Source organism: Hemitrygon akajei, chromosome 11 (assembly GCF_048418815.1).
Source record: "Hemitrygon akajei chromosome 11, sHemAka1.3, whole genome shotgun sequence".
In the NCBI taxonomy this organism is placed as follows: domain Eukaryota; kingdom Metazoa; phylum Chordata; class Chondrichthyes; order Myliobatiformes; family Dasyatidae; genus Hemitrygon; species Hemitrygon akajei.
The window spans coordinates 78,262,827-78,278,739 of NC_133134.1; the positions used below are offsets into that span (position 1 = coordinate 78,262,827).

Genomic DNA, 15,913 nt, shown 5'->3' on the forward strand with positions numbered 1-15,913 from the left:
GAGATGTGTGCAAAGCAACACTTACACAGATAGCAGAGAGAGGGGCACTGCCTCGCACACTCGGCCAAAAGCTGCTTTCGTGTTTGGGGCAGCAAACCTTGTTTCATCTGTGAAGGTGGAGCAGGCCAGTAACTTTAAATTCTTTGGCATTATCATATCAGAGGATCTGTCCTGGGACCAGTACACAAGTGCCACTACAAAGAAGGCACAGCAATGTCTCTACTTTCTTAGAAGTTTGCAAAGATTCGGCATGTCATCTAAAACTTTGACAAACCTCTATAGATGCAGGGTGGAGAGTATCCCGATTGGTGTGGAAATACCAATGCCTAAGAACAGAAAAGCCTACAAACAGTGGTGGATACAACCCAGCTCATCACAGGAGAAGCGCTCCCCACTACTGAGCACATCTACAATGACCGCTGTCACAAGAAAGCAGCATCCACCATCAAGGACTCCTACCATCCAGGTCATACTCTCTTCTCACTGCTGTCATTGGGAAGGAAGTAGGTCCCACACCTTCAGGTTCAGGAACAGTTATTACCCATCAACCATCAGGCTGCTGAACCAGAGAGGGTAACTTCACTCACCTCAACACTGAACTGATACCACAACCTATGGACTCACTTTTAAGGAGTCTACACCTCATGTTCTCATTATTATTTATTTACTATTTATTTTTATTTTTTGTATTTATACAGTTTTGTCTTATTTTGCACATCGATTGTCAGTCTTTGTGTGTAGCTTTTCAATTATCTTCTGTAAATGCCTGCAAGAAAATGCAGACACCACGGTGGTGTAGCGGTTAGTGTGACACTATTACAGTTCGAGGCATCAAAGGTCAGAGTTCAATCCCGGCGTCCTCTGTAGTGAGTCTCTCTACGTCCTCCCTGTGGAATGTGTGGTGTTCTGGTTTCCTCTCACGGTCCAAAGATATACCGGGTAGGTTAATTGGTCATTGTAAATTGTCCTGCGATTGGGTTAGGGTTAAATCAGGTTGTTAGGGGTTGCTGGAGAGGTCCTACTTGGATCTGAATCTCCAAATAAATCAATAGAATGAATCTTAGGGTAGTATATGGTGACTTTCATGATATATTTACTTTGAACTTCTGAACTTAGAATTTTGGTCTAATTATCAGGAAGCACACTACAGCATGCCCTTCAGCCCATTATGTCCACACTAGCCATCAAGTTCCCATCTTGATTAATTTTATTTACCAGCAGCACGTCAATGGCCTGCTCAGCCTTGGTGACTCAAGTGCTCATCCAGATACTTCTGAATCACCGAGATCCTGGAGGATCAGCCAGTCAGGCAGTATCTCTGGACGGACAGACACACAATGCTGGAGGAGCTCAGCAGGTGATCGGTGAAACAGGGAGAGGAGAAGGGGGTGAAGTAAAGAGCAGGGAAGTTGATTGGTTATAGAGATAAAGGGCTGGAGGGGGTAAGCTCTGGAGGGAAATGGACAGTCAATGATTCAGGTTGGGTCTCAGGTCGGATCACGTTTATGGTGAGAGGGAAGAGACCTGAGGGACAACTTCTTCATGCAGGGGGTGGTCAGTAGATGGAACAAGCTGCCAGAGGAAGAGGTCGAGGCAGGTGCATTAACAACATTTAAAAAGCATTTGGACAGGTACATGGAAAGGGAAGTTTGAGGGGGATATGGGCAATCACAGGCAAATGCGACTAACTTAGATGGGAATCCTGGTTGGCGTGACCAGTTGCTGAAGGGCCAGTGTGCACTTTCTGCCTGCCGTGAGATGGAAGATAGATAATTAATGAAGTAGCTGAGGATGGTTCAGCTGAGCCGCCCAAAGCTCCAGAATTCCCTCCCTAAACCTCCCTCCATTGCCCTTCTCTTTCTTTGCCAGCAGCTCTACTTCAATAGGAGCTTGAGGAGATTTGGTGTATCACCAGACCCGTGCAAATTTCTATAGATGTACATAGGAGATCATTTTGACTGGTTGCATCATAGCCTGCTGTGGAAGATCCAATGCACAGGGTTGTACACTCCATCAACGGCACAGCCCTTCCAACCATTGAGGACATCTTCAAGAGTGGGTGCCTCAAGGAGGCGGCATCCATCATCCCTCACCATAAGGGAGGAGGTACATGAGCCTGAAGACTCATAAAACTATAAGGCATAGGAGCCATTTGGCCCATCGAACCTGCTCCACCATTCCATCTTAGCCAATTTATTATGTGTCTCAACCCCATTCTCCTGCCTTCTCCCCATGACATTTGACACCCTAACTAATCAAGAACCTATCAACCTCCACTTTAAATACAGCCAATGACTTGGCCTCCCCAGCCACCCGTGGCAATAAATTCCAGAGATTCACCATACTCTGGCTATAGAAATTCCTCCTCATGTTTTAGGAACAGCTTCTACCGCTGTCGTATCGGAGGAGTGGGTCCCTGATGTCCAGTCCCTATACACCTCTATCCCCCATCAAGAGAGCCTTAAAATCTCATGTGGATAGGGTGGTGAAGAAAGCTTTCGGTATGTTGGCCTTTATAAATCAGAGCATTGAGTATAGGAGTTGGATGTAATGTTAAAATTGTACAAGGCATTGGTAAGGCCGAATTTGGAGTATTGTGTACAGTTCTGGTCACCAAATTATAGAAAAGACGTCAACAAAATAGAGAGAGTACAGAGAAGATTTACTAGAATGTTACCTGGGTTTCAGCACCTAAGTTACAGGGAAAGGTTGAACAAGTTAGGTCTTTATTCTTTGGAGCGTAGAAGGTTGAGGAGGGACTTGATAGAGGTATTTAAAATTATGAGGGGGATAGATCGAGTTGACGTGGATAGGTTTTTTCCATTGAGAGTAGGGGAGATTCGAACAAGAGGACATGAATTGAGAGTTGGGGGCAAAAGTTTAAGGGTTACACGAGGGGGAATTACTTTACTCAGAGAGTAGAAACTGTGTGGAATGAGCTTCCAGTATAAGTGGTAGAGGCAGGTTCGGTATTGACATTTAAAGTAAAATTGGATAGGTATATGGACAGGAAAGGAATGGAGGGTTATGGGCTGAGTGCAGGCCAGTGGGACTAGGTGAGAGTAAGTGTTCGGCACGGACTAGAAGGGCCAAGATGGCCTGTTTCCGTGCTGTAATTGTTATATGGTTATAAAGCTCTCCACTTCTTTCTAAACAGACATGACCTGTTCCCCTCCACTACCACTCTGTATCTGATGGACTAGTCCTCACTCTCAATAATTTCTCCTTCAACCAAAGGTTTAGCCATGAGCACTCGCATGGGTCCCAGCTTTTTCTCAGCTACATGGAACAGTCTCTGTTGAGGATGTAATGTTGAGACTTCATAAAGCATTGGTGAGGCCCCACCAGGAGTATTGTGAGCAGGTCTGGGTTCTTATCTTAAAAAGGATGTGCTGAAACTGCAGAAAGTTCAAAGGAGGTTCATGAAAATGATTCCCGGATTAAATGGCTTGTCATATGAAGACCATTTGATGGCTCTGGTCCTGTATTCACTGGAATTCAAAAGAATGAGGGGTAACCCATTGAATGGTGAAAGGCCTTGGTAGAGTGGATGTGGAGAGGATGTTTCCTGTTGTGGGAGAGTCTAAGAACAGAGGACACAGCCTCAGAATAGAGGGGCATCCTTTTAGAAAGGAGATGAAGAGGAATTTCTTTAGCCACATAGTGGTAAATCTGTAGAATTCATTGACAGGAGATGTCAGACAGCCATGGAAGAAAGAAAAAGGGGGAGGAGCACCTGAGGGAGGTGGTGTGCAGGTAAGGAGATAAGGTGAGAGAGGGAAAAGGGGAGGGGGAATGGTGAAGGAGGTGGCATTACCAGAAGTTTGAGAAATTGATGTTCATGTCCTCTCCTGTCAGAATCCCCCTTCCCCAGCCTAGTATTTCTTTCACCAATCAACTTCCCAGCTCTTTACTTCATCCCTCCCCCTTCTGGTTTCACCTATCACCTGGTGTTTCTCTCTCCCCTCCCCTACCTTTAAAATCTACTCATCTTTTTCTCCAGTCCTGCCGAAAGGTCGCGACCGAATGTCGACTGAACTTTTTTCCATAGGTGCTGCCTGGCCTGCTGAGTTCCTCCAGCATTTCTTGTGTGTTCCTTGGATTTCCAGCATCTGCATATTTTCACTTTTTTGTGAGTAGACATGGTCGAGAGCTTCATTTTTCATTTAGACTAAACATCAGCATTGGGAAGAAATGTAATCCGAGAGACTTTGACCATGGAATGATTGTGGGTCCCTGTAGTGGTGGCCTGAGGCTACATCCACACCAGACCGGATAATTTTGAAAATGTCATTTTCGCGTCCACACTAGTGAGTATACTTATTTATTCAGTAAGTTATGGGTCAAAGTATTTGGTGAGTACATCTCTAACTCTTCTGGCTTCAGTCTCATTGCCCTCTGTTCTGAAATAGTTAGGTTGCGTTCAAGAAAACAATGAAATAGCGCGCTGCCGTCCGATAGCATTTTTAGAAGTCTCCAGTTACCCTGTCCACACTGATCTGCCCAAGAAGCATTTTCAAAAATTCCCACCCTGGGAAGCGTTTCTGAAAAGCTCCGGTTTCAGGGGACGAAAACGCTGTTTTAGTGTGGATGGAGGGTAAAAATGAAGAGAAAAAGCTTCGGTTACGGATTTATCCGGCATAGTGTGGACGTAGCCTTAGTATCTCAGAAATTGCTTATCTCCTGGGATTTATGTAGGCCTTGTTAACACCTTCTTAATGAGAGAGGTCAGAGGAGAAAGGCAGACTGTTTTAAGCTCAAAGGAAAGCGACAGTAATCCAAAATAACCATAATTTACAGCAGTGGTGTGCAGAAGATCTCTTAACGCACAGCACTTTCAACCATGAAATGGATGGGCTACAGCAGCAGAAGACCATGAACAGGAGATAACTAATAAAGTGGCCACTGAATGTATAAGCACATCAACGTGATACAAATGAAAAACAGAATGCAGAATAGTGTTAAAACAGGAGCAGGACCTGTGCATTATTGAGATGAGGTAGGAAACTGGAGCATTTAGGGAAAGCCCACTCAGTCACAGGGAGAACATGCAAACTCCACACAGACAGCATTTGAGTCAGGAATAAACCCTGGTCTCTGGTGCAGTGAACTAGTGGTACTACTAAGGTTAAGGGTTCGTTTTATTTGTCACACTTACGTTGAAACATACAGTGAAATGTGTTATTTGCATCAACAACTAATGCAGTCCGAGAATGTGCTGGGGGCAGTTTGCTTGTTACCATGCTAATGGCACACAGCAAAGCATGCCCAAAATTTATTAACCCCTACGTCTTCAGAATGTGGGAGGAAACTGGTGCACCTGGAGGGAAGCCAGGGAGAATGTACAAACTCCTTACAGACAGTGGCCAGAATTTAACCCTGATCGCTAGTGCCGTAAAGTGTTACACTTACAACATGCTTGCTTTGTTAATAGGAGCAAGAACGTTTTGCATTGTAACTCACCAGGACGTAGAAAGCCATGGACAAAATGTTGAGTAAATGGGATTAGTACAATGGTCAGTATAGATACAGTGGGCTGAAGGGCCTGTTTCTGTGCTGTATAACTCCCTGCTCCATGGTCAAACATTTCCTCTAGTCCAATAAAAGAAACTGCTGGAGGAACTCAATGAATTAGGCAGTATCCTCAACTTCCCCATCAGGAGTCCACAGTCTGTACCTCTGCTCCTTATTGCTAACGATTATCACAGGTGCATCTCAAGGATGTGTGCTTAGCCCACTGTTCTACTCTCCCTCTGCATCCATAGCTGTACGGCTCGGCACAACTCAAACACTATACCTATGAATTCACCAATGTTGTTGGTCGAATTCTCTATTAATCTAAATCGCAATGAGGAGGCTTGCAGAGTGAGTTAGGTTGGCCGGTAGAGTGGGTTCGCAACAATAACCTAGCAAGACCAAGGAATCCATTGTGAACTTCAGGGCGTCAGGGGAAAGGGTGAGCAGCTTCAAATTTCTGGGTGCTTCTATCTCAGAGACTCTATTCTGAGCCCAACACATTGATGAAGTCACAAAGAAGGAGCCAGCAGCTCTTCCTCATTAGGAGTTTAGGAGATTTGTTAGGTAACGAAAGACTCTAGCAAATTTCTCCAAATGTATGGTGGAGTGGGTTCTGACTGGTTGCATCACCAGTAGGCAGGGCCTCAAGAGGCTGCAGAGGGTTGTAAACTCAGCCAGCTCCATCATGGACACAACTCTCCCCTCCATCGAGGACATCTTCAAGAGGTGGTACCTCAGGAAAGCAACATCCATCACTAAGGACCCTCATTATCTGGGACATAACCTGTCATTACTATCATCGGGGAGGAGGTGCAGCAGCCTGAAGACCCACACCCAATGATTCAAAAGCAGCTTCTTCTCTTCATCATCATTTTTGAATGTATAAAAACCTATGAACATTAGTTTCTTATTCCTTTTATTTAATTCATAGTTTTTACATGTTAGCACTGTTTGCTGCCATAAAACACCAATTTGACATTGTATAAGTCAGTGATGATAAACCTGATTCTGATCATCTGTAGAGGGAAATTGATGTTTTGGGCTGAGATCCTGTCTCTGTTCATCCTACGAAGGATTCCTACAGATTCACATGCTTCTGTAATCCAGACTGACTGCTTCTGTGTAGGGTGGATTAAGCAGAGTTTTTAACTGAGTTTAAAGAGTCACGGGTTGTGTCTGTGATGGAGCTGGCTGAGTTTACAACCCTCTGCAGCCTCTTGCCTGCTGGAACCTCCATACCAGGCTGTGATGCAACCAGTCAGCACCCACTCCACCATACATCTGTAGAAATTTGTAAGAGCCTTTGGTTACATAACAAATCTCCCAAACTCTTAACGAGGTAGAGCTGCTGGCTTTTATTATCACTGCCTCATACAATACTGTGGAAGTTGTGGCAAGGCAAGGGTTAATTAATATCCAAGCAAAGACTCTTTGCAGATGGAGTGAAGACAGTTAAGGCAAGAAAGGTCTTTGAAGAGCGGAGCATCCCTTGGCACAGCAGGGGTGGCTGGAGCCATTTCGTTTATGGAGACCAGATAAACAGAGTACGGAAGGATCCAAGTCATACACACTAAGGGACAATTACTAACTTAAAAGCTTGTAGTGTCTGCTTGGTTTTTAACACCTGTGTTATGAATGGTGACTGATCTTGCAAGAAAGGAATTCAAACATACTTAGTTTACCAAATGATCAACACAATGAAACTGCTAGACAATTCTGTATGAAAATGGTATTTTTCTGTTCAGACTTCAGAACAGTGTGAAGTAAAATAAAGTACGAGTGTGAGTTTTCTGTTACCTGTTATTCAACGACAGTACCAACCTGACATAGGAACACTAGGATTCCTCCTTAACTCTGACGCACAAGGCCATGAATCGAATCTGTCTCTCAGCTAGCTTGTCTCTATACTTGCACAGCAATAAGCATTTCAGCCCTCTCTGACAGACCATGAGATGCTGTGTAGTTTCAATCTTGTCACAGCAAGAGTGAGCACACATTACCCCAGCAGCAGGAGGATGGCTAATCTCACTAATAGACATCCATTACCGCAACAGTCCCACTCCATCCCAATGTAGTTTGCTTATCATACACTGCTCACTCTCCAGCCTTCCAATAAAATCCCTAATAATTGCAGCAGAGACCGTAGACACCATTTTATTATATGTAGACATAGAATCTTCGTAAGTTCTATTATATTTCTTTGTTCTACTATGAACACTTACAAGAAAGTTAATTTCAAGGTAGCATATAGGGACATTTACTGTATGTACTTCGACAATACATTTACTCTGACTTTGATTTCATTGGGTTTGATAGATGCACAGTGGAGAGTATCCACGGCCTGGTATAGGAACACCAGTGTCCAAGAACAGAAAAGGAAACTGCAAAAAGTGGTGGCTATCACAGGTAAAGCCCTCCCCACCATTGAGTGTATCTACAAGGAGCACTCCACCATCCAGGCCATGCTCCCTCCTTGCAACTGCACTGGGAAGGGGCTACAAGAGCTTTAGGTTCCACACCACCAGGTTCAGGAACAACCAACAGGCTCCTGAACAAGCTCAACACTAACTGATTCCACTACCCTATGATCTCATTTCCAAGGACTCCACAACTCATGCTTTCAATATTATTTTTTTTTCCTTTGTGGCTTGTTTTCTTTTGCACTTTGGTTGTTTATCAGTCTTTGTGTTAATTTTTCATTGATTTTACTGTATTTCTTTGTTCAACTGGGAATGCCTGCAAGAAATTAATCTCAGGGTAGTATGAGGTAACATTTTCACACTTAGAAAATAAATTTTACTTTAAACTATCAATGCCCTCATGATTTTATACCTCAGTTTTCTACACTCCAAAAAAAAGTCCAAACCTGTTCAACCTCTCCCTATAACTCAGTACCTTGAGTCCTGGCAACATGCACATAAATCTCCTCTGCACTCTTTCCAGCTTAATGGCATCTTTTTGATAAGTTAGCTTACGTTAACTTATCGTGTTTATTGTGTCTGTTAAGTATGTGATCTTGCTCCATGAAGCTAATCTTTATGGCATTTATGCCCTGGGTATCTGTGCCCATGACAAAAACTTAAACTTTATTTTGACTTTGATTATAGAATGCTTTAACATTAAGTAATTCAAGGATGGAGTTGCACTGGATAGGATGTAGACAAGATTCAGCAGGACCTTGTCTGAGGTGGAGCACTGACCTGATAGAAGTGTACAAAATCATGAAAGGGACGATTATTGTGTGTAATTTTGGTCGCCCCCATTACAGAAAGGACGTTGGGGCTTTGGAGAGGGAGCAGAAAAGGTTCACCAGGCATGTACTATGAGGAGAGGCTGGACAATCATGGATTGTTTTCTCGGCAGCAGTAAAGGCTGAGGGGAAACCTAGTTATAAGACAGGGAGAGGCACAGATAGTGTGTCTTTTATCCAGATTCAAAATGTTTAATACCAGAGGGCTGCATTTAAAGTGAGAGGGGTAAATTCAGTGTGGAGCCAGTTTTTGTTAGAGTGATGGGTGCCCGGAGTGTGCTGGCAAGGGAAGTGGTGGAAGAAGATACAACAAAGACATTGAAGAGATCCTTAGGCACATGAATGTTAGGAGAACCACGGGAAGGTAGAAGGCATTAGCTTGGCTAGGTGTTTAATTAATAGTTTAATAAGTCTGACACAGCATCAAAAGCTGATGGACCTGTTCCTATGCTGTCCTATGCAGCAAGAGTAAGAAACGTTTTCCTCGGGCAGTGGTGTCTAATAGCAGAGGGTTTAGGCTTAAAGTGAGGAGAAAGAGGCTTAGAGGGGATCTGAGAATCTTTTCATTAATAGATAGTTAGAATCTGGAACATATTGTCTGACTGGGTGGTGAAGGCAGAGACTTTCACAACATTGAAGAGACAATGGGATAAGTACTTGAACTGCCACAGCAGAAAAAGCGATGGACCGCTGCTGAGATATGAGATTTGCAAAGCTGCTCAATGGTCAGGCTTGACACAATGGGCCGAAGGGCCTGTTACTGTGCTATGGACAGACAGGCCACTTACCAGGGTTCCTCGGGCCCTCCTCCTCCACAGAGGTGACTACTTTCTCCTTTGCTACTTTCTCCACTTTCTTCCCCATCTTCACCTTGTTCAACGCTCTGAGGGAGGGAAAGCAGGAAAACTCAGGCACAGGACAAGGAAGTGAGTCTTGGAATCACCATTGAGAGCTCTTGCCAAGGGAGCACAGCTACAGGACCAGATATTCACTGTCTTCATGAGGTCAAGGACTGTTAAGTGTGGTACAGGGCAGTGATGACAGTATATTGGTCAATTATTGTCAAGTGTACCGAGATACAGTGAAAAACTTTTGTCTGTGTGCCAGCCAGACAGATCATTCTGTAATTCAGGACATCGAGCTGGTACAAAAGAAAAACAGAACACAGAATAGAGTGTTACAGTTACAGAGAGAGTGTAATGCACTCAGACAAAAGAAGCGCAGGGGCCACTACCTACGAGGTAGACTGAGAGATCAAGAATTTATCTTTTAGCATGTGAGAGATCTGTTCAAGAGTCTATAAGCAGCAGGGTAGAAGCTGTGCTTGAGACTGATGGTACGTGCTTTCAGAGTTTTGTACCTTCTGCCAAAGGGAGAGGGGAGAAGAGAGAATGCCTGGGATGAGAGGGGTGAGACAGTGGGAAGTGTAGACAGAGTCAATGGAGGGGAGGCTGGTTTGCATGATGAACTGCACAAATACTTTCTTCAGCCTGGAAGTGATCACAGTAACAAACACAAAATGCAGGAGGAAGTCATCAGGTCAGGCAGCATCTACGGAGGGAAATGACCAGTTGAGATTTTGGGCTGAGGCTCTTCATCAGAGCTGGAGGGAATGGGCACGACAAAATAAAAGAGTGAGGAAGTGGGAGGACCAGATGATGGCTAGTGATAGGTGAATCCAGGTGAGGGGTAGAAGGTAGGTACTATAGGTAGATGGGGAGGGGTTAAGTGGGAATAATCCGAGAAGCTGGGAGGCAATAGGTGGAGGAGACAAAGGGGTAAAGAAGGAATTTGATAGGAGAGAGGACAGTAAACTATGGAATAAAGGGAAAGAGGTGAGGAACCAGCAGGAGGCAAGATACTCGGACAAGCAAAACAGTGCTTCTATTACAATTGTTTACACACAGTGGAATACCATAAATTAAATGCATGTAGCTAATATTAGAGGTTGAAATGCTCAGGTCAGGCACCTTTGTCCCTGATTGATGCTGGACTATAGAAAAGGTTAGATCACAAAAAAATTTCTGACAACCCCCTATGTAAACATGTGCTTAATCCCTAGGCTTGCCAGTTCACTCTGTACAACTGTTGCCAAACCTTTGCTATGTTATGAACATTTTTAGCTTCTTGTTGTACATTGAGTTGAAGGGCAAGAAGATATAATCCAATTACCGTACTTAAAAGGACTCTTCCTCAGAACAGCTTGGTATGGCAAATGCTCTGCCCGTGACTGTAAGAAACCGCACAAATGTGGATGTAGTTCAGAGCATCAAGAAAATCAGTCTTCATTCGATGGACTCTGTCTACACTTCCCGCTGCCTTGGTAAAGCAGTCAGCATAATCACAGACCTCTCCCAGCTCAGACATTAATATTAATATCAGAATATTAATAGCTTTAATAAGGTCAGAATGTTCACAACATAGCAAAGACACAGAAATGATTGCGCAGAATGAACTGGCAAGCCTAGGGGTTAAGCATATTTACAGACGGGGTTCTCAGAGTAAGTCTCTAGCTGCAGTTCGGATTATGTCAGGGTCAATCTGGACTGCTTGGTGCTGCTAGTGCTGACATCCTGGTGGTCAAACTGCAAACCAATAGCACCAGGTTCAAAACACGCCCAGCCTCTGGAGTTGCCAGAGTTGTGTTAACATTCTGTGCAGTTTCTCAGTTCATGGAGACATACAGTACAGAAGCAGGCCCTGTGGCCCACCGTCCACGCTGTCCATCAAACTCTCAAAGACACAAAACACCATTTTATCCTCCTCGCATTTTCATCACCTTCATCACTGGGGGCCGATTAACTCATGTCATTGAGATGTGGGACAGAACCGGAACATCAGGAGCAAACCTGCGATATCAGGAGGAGAACGTACAAGCTCCTTACAGACAGTGGTGGGAATTGAACCCCAATTGATGATCACAGGCACTGTAAAGCAATAGGGTTAACCGCTACATCACTACACTACCCCATGGTCCACCATCATCAGTCTCTTGAACGGTCCTCATACATGCTGAAAGACTAAAGTTCAAAATTCAAAGTAAATTATTATCTAATTACATATATATCACCATATACAACCTTGTGATTCATTTTCTTGTGGGCAACAACAGTAAAAACACAAGGAAACAAAATAGAATCAATGAAAGGCTGCACACAACAAGACGGAAAAACAACCAATGTCCAAAAGACAACAAACTGAAAATAAAAAAAATAATAAAAATAATAATAAATAAATGAGGAATAACTATCAAAAACATGAGATGAAGAGTCATTGAAAGTAAGTCCATATGTTATGGGAACAGCTCAGTGTTGGGGTGAGTGAATTTATCCCCTCTGGTTTAAGAGCCTGATGCTTGAAGGGTAATAACTGTTCCTGAACCTGGTGGTGTGGGTCCTGAGGCTCCTGTACCTCCTTCCTGATGGTTGAGGGGTATTAACTATTCCTGAACCTGGTGGTGCAAGTCCTGAGGCTCCTGGAACTATATCTTCACTTTGCATCTATAGAAGTTTGTCAAATTTTAGATGATTTGCTGAATCTTCACAAACTTCTAAGTAAGTAGAGGTGCTGCTAGGCTTTCTTCATATTGGCACTTGTGCTGGACCCAGGACGGGTCCTCTGATATTATAACACTGAGGAATTTAAAATTGTTGACCCTCTCCACCTCTGATTCCCCCGAGGACCTTTGTTTTCCTCCTCCTGTTGTCAACAATCAGCTCCTTGTCCTTGCTGGCCTTGAATGAGAGGTCAAAGTAAATTTTATTATCGAAGTACCTATATGTCACCGTATGGAACCCTGAGAGTCATTGTTTGTGGGCATTCACAGTAAGTACCAGAAACACAATAGAAGCTATGAAGGACCACACCCAACAGGGCGGACAACAACCAGTGTAAAAAAAAACCAAACTCCACAAATACAAAAAGACAAAAATGACAAATAATAATAAGTAAATAGGCAATAAATATCAAGAACATAAGATGAAGAGTCCTTGAAACTGAGTCCAGTTCAGCGGGAACAGTTCAGTGAAGTTATCTCCTTTGGTTCAAGAGCCTGATGGTTGAGGGGTAATAATTGTTCCTGAGCCTGGTGGTGTTGGTCCTCAGGCTCCTGTACCTTCTTCCTGATGGCAGCAGCAAGAGGAGTGCATGGCCTGGATGGTGGGAGTCCTTGATGATAGACATTGCTTTCTTGTGACAGTGCTCCATGCAGATGAGTTCAGTGGTTCAGAGGGCTTTCCCATGACGGACTGGGCTGTATCCACTACTTTTTGTAGGATTTTCTGTTCCAGGGAATTGGCGTTTCCATACCGGGCAGTGATACAAGCATTCATGTACACTCCATCACATATTTATAGAAATTTGTCAGTTTTATATGACATGCTGTGTATACGCAGATTTCTAAGGAAGTAGAGGCTCCAAAGTGCTTTCTTCATAATGGCATTTATGTACTGGACCCAGAACAGATCCTCTGAAAAGATAAATTTAAAAGAGGAATTTCAAGTTGCTGACCTTCTCCACTTCGAATTCCCCGATGAGGACCGGCTCATGGACCTCTGGTTTCCTCTTCCTGAGGTCAATAATCAGCTCCTTGGTCTTGCTGAGATTGAGTGAGAGGTTGTTGCTGTGGTAGCACTCAGCCAGACTTTCAATCTCCCTCCTATATGCTGATTGGTCACCACCTTTGATTTAGCCAGTAACAGGGATGTTGTCAGTAAACTTAAATACGGCATCGGAGCTGTGCTTAGCCTCACAGTCATGAGTGTACAGTGAGTAGAACAGGGGGCTAAGTCACCTATGCTGATGGACATCATGAAGGAGAAGTTGTTGATGATCCAAACTGACTGTGGAGACTGTAAGTGAGGAAATCAAGGCCCCAATTAGACAAGGATGCCAAGGTCTTTAAGCTTATGGATTAGTTTTGAGGGGATGGTAGTATTGAATGCCGAGCTGTAGTCCATACGAAGCATCCCGACGTACAGTATGCGTCTTTGCTATCCAGATGTTCCATGGTTGAGTGAAGAGCCAAAGAAACTGCACCTGCTGTGGACCTGTTATGAAAAAAGGCAAATTGGAATGGATCTCACACAAGTTCAGGAAGAAGCTGATATGTTTCATCACTAACGTCCCTAAGTGCTACTGGACAACAGTCATTGAGGCAGGACACCACGTTCTTCTTACAATCGCAGCTTGTTTGAAGCAGGTGGGTACCTCAGACTGATGAAGTGACAGGTTGAAGATCTCGGTGAACAGCCAGTTGGTCAGCATGAATTTTCAGTACTCTGCCAGGTACCCCATCTGAGCGGGATGCTTTCCGTTAGTTAATCCCCTTGATGGAAGCTCTCACACTGGCCAAAGAGACCGAAATCACAGGTGCCTTCAAGCTTAGATGGTCAAAGTGAGTATTAAAAGGTGTTGAGATCATCTGGGAGATTGTTGTTGTGGTGCCACTCAGCCAGATTTTCAATCTCTCACCCATATGCTGATATGTCACCACCTTTGATTCAGCCAGTCTACCTCATAGTGGCTCTCGAACACTATTTGTCTGCCTGTACTGCACTTTCTTTGTTAAACTCTGTTTTGTGTTCTGCTTCCCCTTTGTATAACACAGAGAATAATCTGTTAGAGGACACACAAACAAAAGCTTTTCACCATATCCTGGTACAAAGTGGAGGGAAGGGAGATTACCAGTCTATGATTGGAAAGGAGGTGACAGTTCCTGGAGTGAAAGAAGTCAGTTCCCAAAGGGGATAGAGCCTGTTCCTTGGTGGGGGTGGTTGTCAGACCCTGGGAAGTGGGGAAGCATCTCTTGGTGCAGTAGGGAATGTGAGTCAACCCCTGAAGGGGAGGGGTTGCAGGACGGTCAGTACCAGGATGGTGTGGGTGCCAATCCCCAAGGTGTGAGGATATTAGATCCTGGGGCCACAAATCATGCCAGTCATGGAGGGTTTAGGGGAAAAATTCGGGTTGGGGCCAGCCCTTGAGCAGGGTAAAGATAGGGGCAATCCCAGGATGGTGGGGCTGAAGCGGTAGGGTGGGGTGGCGGGAACAGACAGGGTAGAAGCCACCTCTTGAGAGGGGGGTGAAGATGGGGTCAGTTGGGGTGAGATATGGGCACAGAGTGGTACATGGTCCAAGTGTGTGGAGCTGACTCCCTGGAGAGGTGGAGGGGAAAGAATAGGGTTGGTTCCTGTGGGATAAAAACGCAACTTTCCCGGGGGGGACGTGAGGGGGTTAAGGAGGTGGGTTGGTGCAAGTGTCGAGATGGGGGAGAGGGGTGGGAATAGGGTTTTTGGAGAGTCGGAGGGATAGTTGGGAATGGAGCCGAAACCGAAGGGTTAAGAGTGTGTGGCACCCGGGCGGGGGAGAGTTAGGGGCTTGGGGAGAGGGGATAGAGTCGGTCTCAGAAGGGGAGAGAGGTAGAAGTGAGGGAAAGGACGTTACCTGCCTCTCCCGCTTCACCGGTTCCCACGGCAACGGGGCGGACACCGGGACCGGAACCAGAATCGCTGCGTCACTACGCTGACCAACACCTCCCAATCGTCAGCGAGAGACCGAGCCCTGTTACCAGTCCCAGCCAATCAGAGGCCGCCCCTAAACTCGAAGCCCGCCCCCGAGTGAGAGCCCCTGGATGCGAGCGGTGAGGTGAACGGGAAGGGGTAGAAATTGAGTTTGGAGTTTGAAGATTGTGGTAAAGAGTTGGAGGAGAGCGGATGGATTTGGAATGGAAGAGGAGGACATAAGGAGGAAATGGGTGGGAGAAGATGGGTTGAGGATAAGAGGGAATGGAAATGGGTGGGAGAAGGTAGGTTGAGGATAGAGGGAATGGAAATGGGTGGGAGAAGGTGGGTTGAGGATAGAGGGAATGGAAATGGGTGGGAGAAGATGGGTTGAGGATAGGAGGGAATGGAAATGGGTGGGAGAAGGTGGGTTGAGGATAGAGGGAATGGAAATGGGTGGGAGAAGATAGGTTGAGGATAGAGGGAATGGAAATGGGTGAGAGAAGGTAGGTTGAGGATAGAGGGAATGGAAATGGGTGGGAGAAGGTAGGTTGAGGATAGAGGGAATGGAAATGGGTGGGAGAAGATAGGTTGAGGATAGAGGGAATGGAAATGGGTGAGAGAAGGTAGGTTGAGGATAGAGGGAATG

At 45.0% G+C, this 15,913-nt stretch overlaps 1 protein-coding gene across 4 annotated transcripts in view; it reads right to left on the bottom strand.

The window, feature by feature from the left end:
• The window catches only part of lrrc71 (leucine rich repeat containing 71), a 73,264-nt gene extending 57,986 nt beyond the window's left edge, over positions 1–15,278 (bottom strand). For 3 of the 4 annotated variants that reach the window (XM_073061193.1, XM_073061191.1, XM_073061190.1), the window contains exons 1-2: positions 15,209–15,278; positions 9,556–9,650 (exon numbers count right to left, since the gene is read on the bottom strand). In XM_073061193.1, the coding sequence (XP_072917294.1) occupies positions 9,556–9,631 (76 nt within the window). In that variant the 5' untranslated portion in view covers positions 9,632–9,650; positions 15,209–15,278. Of the gene's footprint in view, positions 1–25; positions 135–9,555; positions 9,651–15,208 lie in introns of those variants that run through there. The other variant, XM_073061192.1, reaches the window with a different exon arrangement.
• Between the last annotated feature and the right edge of the window lie 635 nt (positions 15,279–15,913).